Source organism: Hyposmocoma kahamanoa, unplaced genomic scaffold (assembly GCF_003589595.1).
Source record: "Hyposmocoma kahamanoa isolate Upper Pololo Valley unplaced genomic scaffold, ASM358959v1 65, whole genome shotgun sequence".
NCBI classification, from domain to species: domain Eukaryota; kingdom Metazoa; phylum Arthropoda; class Insecta; order Lepidoptera; family Cosmopterigidae; genus Hyposmocoma; species Hyposmocoma kahamanoa.
In genome coordinates, this window is record NW_020653853.1 from 12,259,274 (window position 1) to 12,270,865 (window position 11,592).

Below are 11,592 nucleotides of genomic sequence, written 5' to 3' on the forward strand. Positions count from 1 at the left end.
TTTCCCGTTTTAAAAACATGTCAGTCAAAACACTCTGTACGTGGCTAAAAAACTTACCGCGAAAAGCCAAGAGAAATAAGAAAAAAAAATGTGGGTGCTTTTTTTGTGTACGTAGTATTATACATGGACGTAGTATTCAAAGAAATAGTATGGTAAAAAGAGATAGAACTACTCAAAGTTTAGGGTTGTATAACTCTACTCATGAGTCATGATCTGAGTATGATTACAAGCACTGGAAATACGACCCTAATATCAGGGACTTGAGTATTGAGCATTGAGTAGAGTTCTGGAATACGACTCTGAATCATCTATTTCGTTGTAAATTAAAATGCAATACTATAACCGTTTGAAAAAACCTTTTCAAGGCGAGATGTCATGAAAAAAATGGCGGGTTTTAATAGTTATATTTTTTTAGACGAATTAATTTTTAGTTTATGTATATTACGTTGTGCGTTTCTTGATTATTTGTTACCATTATGTTGATGGTTCTGAAGCCAATGCTATATAAATAAATAAAAAGATGTTATGAGGTAGTTTTGGCCCTTTGTAAATGCTTTCATTTTTAATATTGATTAATGCGTTGTAGTGTTTATAACAGGTTTAGTCATAGATTTAGTATATCCTAAATATACTAAATACCTATATACTAAATCTATGGGTTTAGTTAATTTATTTATTTATTTTGTTGCATTTTTAAGCTGATCGCCTCGTAGCAAATGCACAATAAAAAAAAAGATGTCATGCATGAAGTTTAGTTCAAATTTAACGAAAACTGAAAATAAAGCAACGGTTGAGCTGTAGAAAATAATTTTCGTGTTTGAAATAAAGTGAGAAATGGATAACCCACTTACGCCGAAAAAGATTCAGAGGTTGATTCAAATGGCGGAAGATAGGTCTTCCAATGTTGACTGGCGATTATTGTTATCTGAAGAGGATTTAAAAATGTGAGTAAATTTTTCCATTTTTTATTTGAAATATGAAATTAATAAGACTGTAATATGTAGTAACTCAAATTTTAATGAGCCAATGTTATATTGTCACCCAGGTTAAGAGCACAGGCCGCTACAACAACCAACACAAACAGATATGACTCTGTTAAGTACGAATCTTCTTCCGGTATTTTGGACTTAGATCGCGTGGAAGGTAAGGCAGCAAAAAGAACAAACACCGATGTATTACAGGAAATTACGGTCGTGTAATGACTGCTTAACTACCTGTAAACATATTATTCAAAAAATTACATAGGACGTAGGCCATAGACTGAAATAACATCGGGTTTTAGAGATTTTTTTATTGTTAGGTTTCTGGAATGAAAGATAAAATAAATGTAAGCTTAGTTGCTAACCAACCAACACATACCATATGTTGCAGTTAGACTAAAAATGTAGTCTATGCTACTTTGCATAATACATAGAAGTTTCAAGTTGACTTTACGGATTAAATCGCTTCATGAATTATATTTTTTTATGAAAAATACTTTACCTGTTACAATTTGTTGTTACTTTTTAGGTTTTGGTGAATCTGGTAGTATGGCAAATATGTCTCTAAGCAAATCGGTGAGTATTCTACATTAACTTTGAGATGTTTTATATTATAACGTATTACATGATGAAGGAGTATTATTTACTATAATATGCTGCATAGTGTTTAAAAACTGTGTAAATTTACTGAATACTCTTGGGGAAAGTAATACAGTGGTTTTGCGCTGGGTTCCAGGCCACTCTGACATTAACAGTAATTAATCAGCGGATGAACTGGCAAAGGTTGGTGCTAGGGAAACCTTTATTGGATCCGAATCCTTCATAGGGATAGCATACAGCCTGGCAAAACTCACTCTGCTAAATGAGAGCACACACCTCTCCTGAGAAGTGTGGCTACAGAGCAAGGTTCTTGAGCATTCAAAAGCCCTGATATCTGCCTACAGTGCCAAACACTGTAGAGAAGCTCTGTCATTGGACAGGAATTGCATTACAAAGCTCACTAGAGCCTTAACAGGGTATTATGGCTTAACAAGCACATGTCAAATATTGGGCACAGAAACAATAGAGAATGTAGATTCTGCCACAAGGCGGATGTAACTCCTGTTCATCTACTCACCCAATGCTACCCCCTGATGGGCGTACGAAGTTCCATACTGGGAAGACACATAGCACAACCAGAGAACATTAAATCTGTCAGAGCAAGGAAAGTCCTTCAGTTTTTGAATGCTGTCAGCCATGGCTCTGCACTGTCACAGTGATGAGGGGATGCATAGGTCCTGAATGAAGCCACCCTAATAATAATAATATTGCATAGTCCACTCAGAAACAATATTTTAGTCTAAGGATTGAAAATACGGCGCCGTAAATGCGCGTCGCCGGCGCGTATAATACGCCATGTGCATAGGCTCTAAAGTGTACCCTGTGGCCATAATTATAAAATATACAGTGTTTATAATAATATAAAGTGGCCATAAATATAAAATATATAGTGTATAAAGTAATATAAAGTGGCCATAAATAATTGAGTTAATAATATTAGGGGTTAAAGTATGAAATTGCCGTTTTATTGCAATAGGTTTTTTGAATTTTCATAGAATCTTCATGGTTTGAGGTTTTCGAATGAAACTTTTTTCAAATGGTTTGTGATTTTTTATTTTTTTTTAATTTGAAACATTTGAATATCGACTTTCAATTGTTTTTGTTATTCAATTTAGACAAGAAAGATGGATACTGCGAAAATTCGAGTGATTTTTGAATACGAGTTCCGACGCGGAACTAACGCGGCAGAAACAGCCCGCAATATCAATACTGCGTATGGAGAGGGATCTACTAATGAACGCACCGTGCGATTTTGGTTTAAACGCTTTCGTGATGGAAATTTCGACTTAAAGAACGAGCCACGAGGAAGACCGCCCACACAGGTGAATAACGATGAATTAAGAAAGATAGTGGAAGCCGATCCTAGTCAAACTACCCAGGAATTAGCGGCATGGTTTAACGTTACCTTACCCACAATATTGACTCACTTGCGTCAAATCAATAAAATAAAAAAATACGAAAAATGGGTGCCTCGTGATTTGACTGATCTGCAGAAAGAAACGCGTGTTGAAACTTGTGTTGCCTTGTTGAACCGGTACAGAAATGAAGGAATATTGGATCGAATTGTAACATGTGATGAAAAGTGGATTCTTTATGATAACCGGAAAAGAAAAATGCAATGGCTGACCCCAGGTCAAATGCCACAACAGTGTCCTAAAGCAAAACTTACCAATAAAAAGGTAATGGTAACTGTTTGGTGGTCTCAGCATGGTGTTATTCACTATAGTTTTCTCCGATCTGGTCAAGCAATAACGGCAGATGTCTATTGTGCCGAACTCCGAACCATGTTGACAAAACTAGCAGTAAAACAGCCCCGACTCATGAATCGATCTTCACCATTATTGCTCCACGACAATGCGAGACCTCACACAGCACGAGAAACCATTTTGACCCTTCAGGAACTGCAGTTAGAAACCATTCGTCATCCTCCGTATTCACCAGACCTTGCTCCAACGGACTACCATTTTTTTCGTGATTTGGACAATTATCTACGTGACAAGAAGTTTTCTTCCCAGGAGGCAGTACAAAATGCTTTCACACAGTTTGTGCAGTCTAGATCGTCGGAGTTCTATCGCAAAGGCATTAATAACCTTCCCATTAGATGGCAGCAATGTATAGATAATAATGGCAACTATTTTGATTAAATAAATTTGTTAAAAATTTAAAAAATAAACAATTTAGATTTTCAGTACAAATCGGCAATTTCATACTTTAACCCCTATTATAAAGAATGTTTTGTCACTTGCTCGAACTTGCTTCAGCCATACTTTTTGTATATAGACACTAATTACTAGTGTGTAGTGTAGGCACATAATATTTATACTGTAAATAATCTTAATAATTAGTAGTTTAACACTATCAATAAGCAAAATGGTTATGAGAACTAACAAAAATGAGTGTTTTTTGTAAAATTTTTAGACTACCTTTAATCCAGGAGAATTGACTGGTAGATCCACAGGCACAGAGAGTACCAATACAAAATCCAATATGGCATTGGGCGTTCCTAGATTGGAGGAATATGGGCGTCACTCCTTGGGCATTGAATCCTTGACCAGCCAGATGGACAAGCAGACCAATGAGATCAATGATATTATGAGGCACTCTATTGCTAGTAATTATACATTTCACTCTAAAGTAAGTATATCATAATGTAAATGTAAGAAAAACGCAACAGATTTAGTATATACTAAATCTATGAGTAAAATCTATTCAATAGTTATGCTTCCCCAATGGGAGAAGACAGCTTCTCAATTGGGAGGTCAACTCTTACAGTACCTGTGGTGGCCTGTACGTATGTAAAGTTTCTGTACATTTGTTAATGTTTATTGACAAAACCTTGCGTGAATGGCGAAAAAAATTGTGACGATGATAAGTTTCACTAAATTTGTAAAACATATGAAGTACACAACCCACACTCGACCACCGTGGTGGACTATGCCTTAAACCCCTAGACCATAGGCTCCCAAACTTTTTGGCTCACCTCCTACTTAGGTAAGATAAAAGAATTTCAATGCTCACCACCACAAAAAATAATCATTAAAAACACGTATTTTATTTTATACATTAACACAAAAATTACAAGGAAAAAAAGTACATATATGTAGTGTAGTTTATACAGATAATTCAAATTTTTTTTCAAAGTGGTAGTATCCACTGGATCAACGCAATTGCTTTCGAGGCCCTCTTAGGACTGTTAGCGCCCACTGGGTGGCGGTAGGGACCACTTTGGGAAACTATGCCCTACAACAGCGCACATACAACAGCTGCTGGATGTTGCTACCGCTATACATCGCTAGAATTTAATATCATTCTATATTGTAGCGACTCCTTTGCTATTTCTAGGAATAAACATGTGTTTACTTAATCAGTTTAAGAATTCTATACAAATAAAAATTCCAGCCAAACCTAACAGCAGATGAAGCATCATTGATTGTCAGGGAAGCACCAATACCTCTGCAAACAGTACACACTCAATTTCTGGAAAGTTCGTCGTAAGTTGCATGTTACTTAATTCACTTACTTTACCTGTAACTTTATAAATACTTAAGATGTTGTATTGTACATCTCTAAAGATCTCTTTCATCGTCATTTTGTAACGGTTCTCTTGATATTAATTAAATTCTTTATTGATTCCAGAGCTTCTGTTTTTTTGACAAATAATAAAATATAATCACTTAGGATTTGATAGAATTTGATTTGGCTCTAGTTGAAAGTCTGTAATGTATATGTTAACGGCAATGTGTATAATTCAGCGATTCTATAGAATACCTAGTCATTCTATATAATACCGAGCTTCTAGGCAATTTATATAATTTTTAATATTTTTAAAACTATTATACACATTTCCTAAGCATTTATAATACATTTACAATACATTCTATTACAATAGGTATTGTAATAGAATGCCGGCCGTAGATTTGGCAAAATATTTAAAAGACAAAAATCAAAGTAGTCATATTTGTACGCGTTTCTGAGCTGGCTTGAAAATTATTACGGACACCATTTTTTGAGCAAAGGCTAAATATTCAATGCTGTACTTGAAATGGGTGCTTGTTTCCAATAAAGTTGAGTTTAAATTTTCATAGTAAGTCAAATAATTATTTAATTGTCAGATATCAGATAGTCACTTAATATAACAATTTTGCTTCATGCTTTGTTTGATTTGTGTAAGATGCATAAGCGTATCAGTTTTTGTTGCTACTTAATATAGTATTTTGTTCGAAACAAATGGGGATTTTCTTAAACAAATATGATGTGTAATTTAATTACCAATTCTTCTATATAATTAGCTATTTGTTCTTACAAGATGAACTATTGTGATACTTGGCCATGCATAAAATATTCTTCTTAACACACATGCACTTCTTATTATCACATTGCTTTGTGCACCTACATTTAACAAATATATATTTTCTAATGGAAGTTTGGCCTTGTGTAGAATACCTAGTCCAAGTGTATAATAGAGTTTATTCTATACATTGCCTGACTGTTTTAGGCATTGTATAGAATACCGGATTACATACATTGCCGATAACATATACACAAGGAAAACATTATTATGTTCTGTTTTTGCAGAGTTAATAATTCAACTCCTTACAATGTATCTGTGGGCTCCTACTTTAAGAACAGATGTCCTGAATTTGGGAAAATGCTTGCAAAAACTGACAGCCCTAACAAATCCAGTTTTATGATGCCTAGCATTACTGAAGGTAATAACATTATTATTCTCGAAAAAGAGAGCTTTCTATAAAAAAATGTCAGACAGTATCACATACGTTTGTCCGATCCTAAAGTAACTAAAGCACTTGTGTTATGGAAATCGGAAATTATATCGGATAATACGGTACCAAAAACATCAATACCCGAGGCAATATAGAAAAGTTAGTTTTTCTGTATTAATTCGTATGGGAATCGAACTCGTGAAAACCGGTGCGCAAGCCGCTCTACCACACAGGTCGTCATAAATTTCTACACTATTATATTTCAAGTGTACTGTATGCAAAATTGTCGAACTTCTAACACATTATAGTACTGTATATCCACATTATTTTTTTATATTTTAGTGTCCTGCAGCACTCAATATGATCATAAGCAGCCCAATCCACTTACATTTGTAGACAGCACCTTAGACTGCGTGCCAGTAAGGCAACCTCGCGCCTCGAAGAAACAATCAGAATTACCAGTTTTCAAAAAACCTTGTAAACCTATAGATAAACTCGAAATTTCAAGCATAGTACCAGAAAAGTCTCAAACAAAATCAAAAACTGCGGCGTTTCCACAAAAAACCTATTCTTCTGCGTCAAAACCTGCTGACTTGTTGTTGAAGAACTTGCAACAATCTTCCTTGCGTTTATTGAGTGAGGATACTGAAGGTTCAGAGAATAATTCTTTCAGTGTTTCTAAAATCGCTGATTATCTTGGTAAGATTTTATAATAAGTATTCGTATCTTTTTACAAGCTTAAAATAACTACTGTCTCTCAAGTAGAGGGTGTGGTTTTGAATCCGGGCTTGCACCTCTCGAGTTTCCGGAATTTATGTGCGAAATTAAGTTTGAAATTTGCCACGAGCTTTTCGGTGAAGGAAAAAATCGTGAGGTGCCTGGCACCGGCACACATCTGCTAAGCAATTTATTGATGTGTGTGAAGTTCCCAATCCGCATTGGAGCCGCGTGGGAACTTCAGCCAAAGTTGGACCTTGATTCAGAACTCTTCGATATTTTAACCGAACCATTTGATTGGATATCGTTCTCGAATCGGAGGGTGCTTTCCGAGTTATTCATAACGTTCAGAGTTAAACGTTCTATTCGGATTCGGATACGATATCGTTATCCAACAGCGTTTATGGAGTTAGTAGGTGAAATAGATTATAAGAAAAAGGAAAATCCTTTTATATACATTTTTAAGACTAGAGAGGCCTAAAATATAGGAATGCATTAGTCTTGTAACAAAATAAATTAATAAAATTGTATAAAATCCAGATTTATTTAAAATAATAAGAGATTTCCATATTACATTCTTGCTTTGTAAACAATAGGATGTTCGGTAACTTTCATTCGATAACTGTGTTCTGAATTTTTTGTTTATAATATTAAGTGACGGGACGAACAAGTCGTGCGCCTGATGGTAAGCTACACGCCTGTCCATAACAGTTGCAGTGCCACTCAGAGTTTCAAATCGCAAAGATCTGAGGGGCACTGTCACTGCGCCCGTCACCCTGAGATATAAGTTGACAAGTCCCATGTGCCTGTAATTTCACCAGCACCCTTACCCTTCAAAACCGGAACACAGTAATGCTAATATTATTGCTTGGCAGAAATAGGTAAGGTGGCAGTACTTCCCTGGACGAACTCTTTCACAAGAAGCTCCACTGCTTACAAAATAAATAAAGTTTTTAGCCTTTGTCGGTCGAGAAGTTTGAGAAATTGTACGGGTGTGACGTCGTTTTGGGTTCGGTTTCGAATACAACAGTTTGACGTTCGATTTGGGTGTTGTGAATAAAAATGTAAAGAATCTGTCGTCAACTGAATTATCCATAAGGTTCTGAATCGACCCCCTGTCCCGATGTGAGAGAAGGCCTGTGCCTAGCAGTGTAGACTATAATATATTCAAACTATATATACTCATATTTTTTAGACATACACACCCATATTTTTTAAACATACAAATACAAAAACGTTTCATAATACTAAGATTTATGGTCATATTGAGCTCTGATTTTCTGGAGCTCTTGAAGTACTATTGTGCGTGTTACTAATATAACTTTCAATTCATTTTAAAGATAGACAATCCAACGTAAGCGTGACGGAAATGATGCATTTCAAGAAGCCTAAAACAAAAAAGCAACCATTATCAGAACTACAAATGAATGCACCTAGGATCGACGAAGAAGTTACTAATTTAATTGATACTAAAAAGGCCGAAACTGCCAGTTCTGCGGGAACTATTAACACTGTTGTACCATTTGAGAACTTGAACATAAAGGACATTCCCGAAGTGGTAGTGACTCGAGAAACTTTCCAAGTTCAGAATACGGATACTGGAAATCGTGTTACGAGATCGAAATCGCCATCAACGAAAAGTCAATCAACTTTGAGTACAGTACGCGATAATTATTCAAGTTTCAAGTCGGGTGATAGCCCTAATTCCAGTAAAGGGTTGGGTAAGTTTTAATTTTATACATAACAATTGGTATCAGGCATAATATAGCATTTTTAACTTTATATTTAATTTTGCTGACATTTTGGTTTTATTAGTTTATAAAAGTTGGGAAAGGCATTTACTGCGAAATAGATTCGATGATCCGTTATTTATTGAAACACAAAATCAGTTTCCGTTGTGATTTTTTTGACATAACTTTCAAATTTTCAGACGAGGCTAATAGTCCAAAAGTGTCTTCCCCAAATATTCAGTACAAAGAGTTAGATAAGTCAGTAGATTGGCAAGAGGTGTTACTGCAGAAGCAAATGAGACGCGTGGCTAAAGGTTTGTGGGTCTCGCTTCTCAAGCTTTTTAACGGAACTAACCAAATATCACTGTGATAACTTATATGAAGTCTTATAACTTTACTAAATTTGGTATCTATTTTATACGGCATAAATATTAAAAGGCCAAAAGAGATAATAATTGTCAGTAAGTTTCAGTACTAGCCTATTGCTTTATATATCGATTACCATTATGGATGTACCATTTTCTTCCTATTTGACAAACGATAAAAAAATTGGATCAAATAATTTTGGTTCTCCCTTACATAAACATGCGCCAAAGTTGACAACACGTTTAATTCAAAGTAAAATAATTGTAAAGTATCACAGAAAAAACATGAGATTATACTGAGAATGCATTTACTTTTTAATCGGCTTAAAAAAAACGGTTACGCGATTCCTCTAACATTTGCTAACTTTTTTGTTATTTTTTTTTTATAATATTAAGCGACGGGACGAACCGGTCGTGCGCCTGATGATAAGCTACACGCCTATCCATAGCAGTTGCAGTGCCACACAGAGCTTGAAATCGCAAAGATCTTAGGGGCATTACCACTGCGTTCGTCACCCTGAGACATAAGTTGACAAGTCCCATTTAGCTAGAAAGGGTCCTCATTAGTGGTCCCTAAGGATAGAAAATTTGGCGATGAATCCGGTTTATTGGATTTCACCCACTTTTTGTTAACCGATTTCAATAAGCCTTAGCAAATATATCTAATTCCTTAAACTTTTCAGGTTGGGCTTTTTATAAAAAAAGTTAAAATGATTGACCTAATAAGGAATAAGACCTTCCTTCGCTATAGGTGAACACTTCCGTCGACGAGTAGTCATACTTTTGCTACTGAACTACTGAGGCTAGAAGCGTTTAGGCATTTCGTAATTTGATATTCATTCAAAAATAGAGTCGAAGTAACTTTTTACTATTAGGAATTATTATTTTTTTCTAGTCATGGTTTTTCAAAATCTATTTAAAATTTCCTCTTAAGCATGCCGCCAAATATAGAGCACAAAAAAAAGTGAAATTATACTTTAGAATATCAATAAACTAAAGAACTAAGCCAAAAACAAAATTAGCAGTCTATTGTCACACAAAGTCAAATCTTTTTATAATATGAAATTTACTTCAGGTTAAATTTGTTCAGTGTCTAGAGACATTCATGTTCCGAAATATAACAACATGTTTTTGTTACACCGGTATATTTTCCTTTTTAGGTGTACCTGTCTTAACATGGTTAATGTAAGTTTTATATATTTTGGCGTTATTAATTTTACTTTTTTATTTCAGAACAATGGGCAAACATAGCGGCACCGCCTGTAGAAGGATTTGTCGGTAAGAATAAGATTATAAAATTATCTTCTTACAATCTTTTCAATGAATTTCATAAGGAAATCATATCATATATTGATCTCTAAAGTATGATATTACGCTACTACGCACCAGTCGATCACTGAATTTAGAATAATGTAGATGAAGCTGAAGTTTAAAGTTGAAGGAAAGCACTACTGAAAGTTTATAGTTCGCACTCTGTTTTGTTGGTGAAAAATTGTAGTTTTCGCAAAAATATTATTTTATTGACTTCCGATTCCGCCAACAGAATTGATTGCAGAACATAAGCTTTAGGTGAGGTGGGGTGTGGGGGGTTGCCACTCGCGTCTCGCAATCGGCGAGCTGTAAATAAATATGAATAAATTAAAAACAGGTGGAGCAAATTTGACGCAGATCCGACGTCGATAAGCGCCCGATGGCGACTGACGGGGCAGCGGGCGGTGCGGCATTTTGTTAAACCGCTGGGCAATTTGCAAATTTTGGGATAACTGTGAATTTAATACTGATAGGGCTTCAGTTGAAAACCAAAATTTAGCAGATTCTCTGTAATACTTCAAGAGAAATATCTCCTTGTAAAAATTATGCACATGGTTAGATATTTTATTCTTAAATAATTCGTTTTAGCTTTTTATTTTAGCCTGTTTTCAGGATTTTATATGATCGAATAGAGTACATCCCATTGTGTAATACAGTACATTCTGTAGAGAATATCCTTAGGTGTAATGATATTATACTTGTAAACAGTAGCGCATCTATTGTAATCTGCGCCCCCAAACGGTACCCACGGCACTGTTGCCTACTGGCAACAGCCAATGGTGACCGCACCATCTTGAATTCGAGTGAGTACAACGTCACCGTACGTGACAAAGTATCAAAAACGGTGAAATATGTAAATAAAATTTGCAATTCTCGGTTCGAAAATGATCAAATAACTACTGAGGTTACTTTCCACAGGTAAGTCTGCTTTTGTTTGTTTAGATTGTCGTAAATAAACAACAATGTTGCCAGTAAATCAATTTTCATTTGCCCATAATATTGGGAGTTAAGCCTTTTGAAGTTACTTTTGACTTCGTAGTCAAAAGTGATTCTAATTCAAGTTTATTCGTTGTAACGTTTTAACGTAAAGTGTAACCGTAATACTTGTAATACGTAATACTATTAAAATTAATTAAAAATTAAAATTAATTAAAAATTAAAATTAATT

General features: G+C 35.0%; 1 protein-coding gene across 2 annotated transcripts in view; it reads left to right on the forward strand.

Moving 5' to 3' along the window:
- Positions 1–812: 812 nt before the first annotated feature.
- The window catches only part of LOC113231352, a 19,929-nt gene continuing 9,149 nt past the window's right edge, over positions 813–11,592 (forward strand). The window contains exons 1-10 of one of the 2 annotated variants that reach the window (XM_026465642.1): positions 813–944; positions 1,046–1,143; positions 1,510–1,556; positions 3,999–4,214; positions 4,980–5,071; positions 6,156–6,289; positions 6,644–7,000; positions 8,359–8,739; positions 8,949–9,062; positions 10,347–10,391. In XM_026465642.1, the coding sequence (XP_026321427.1) occupies positions 835–944; positions 1,046–1,143; positions 1,510–1,556; positions 3,999–4,214; positions 4,980–5,071; positions 6,156–6,289; positions 6,644–7,000; positions 8,359–8,739; positions 8,949–9,062; positions 10,347–10,391 (1,594 nt within the window). In that variant the 5' untranslated portion in view covers positions 813–834. The remainder of the gene's footprint in view (positions 945–1,045; positions 1,144–1,509; positions 1,557–3,998; positions 4,215–4,979; positions 5,072–6,155; positions 6,290–6,643; positions 7,001–8,358; positions 8,740–8,948; positions 9,063–10,346; positions 10,392–11,592) is intronic. The other variant, XM_026465643.1, reaches the window with a different exon arrangement.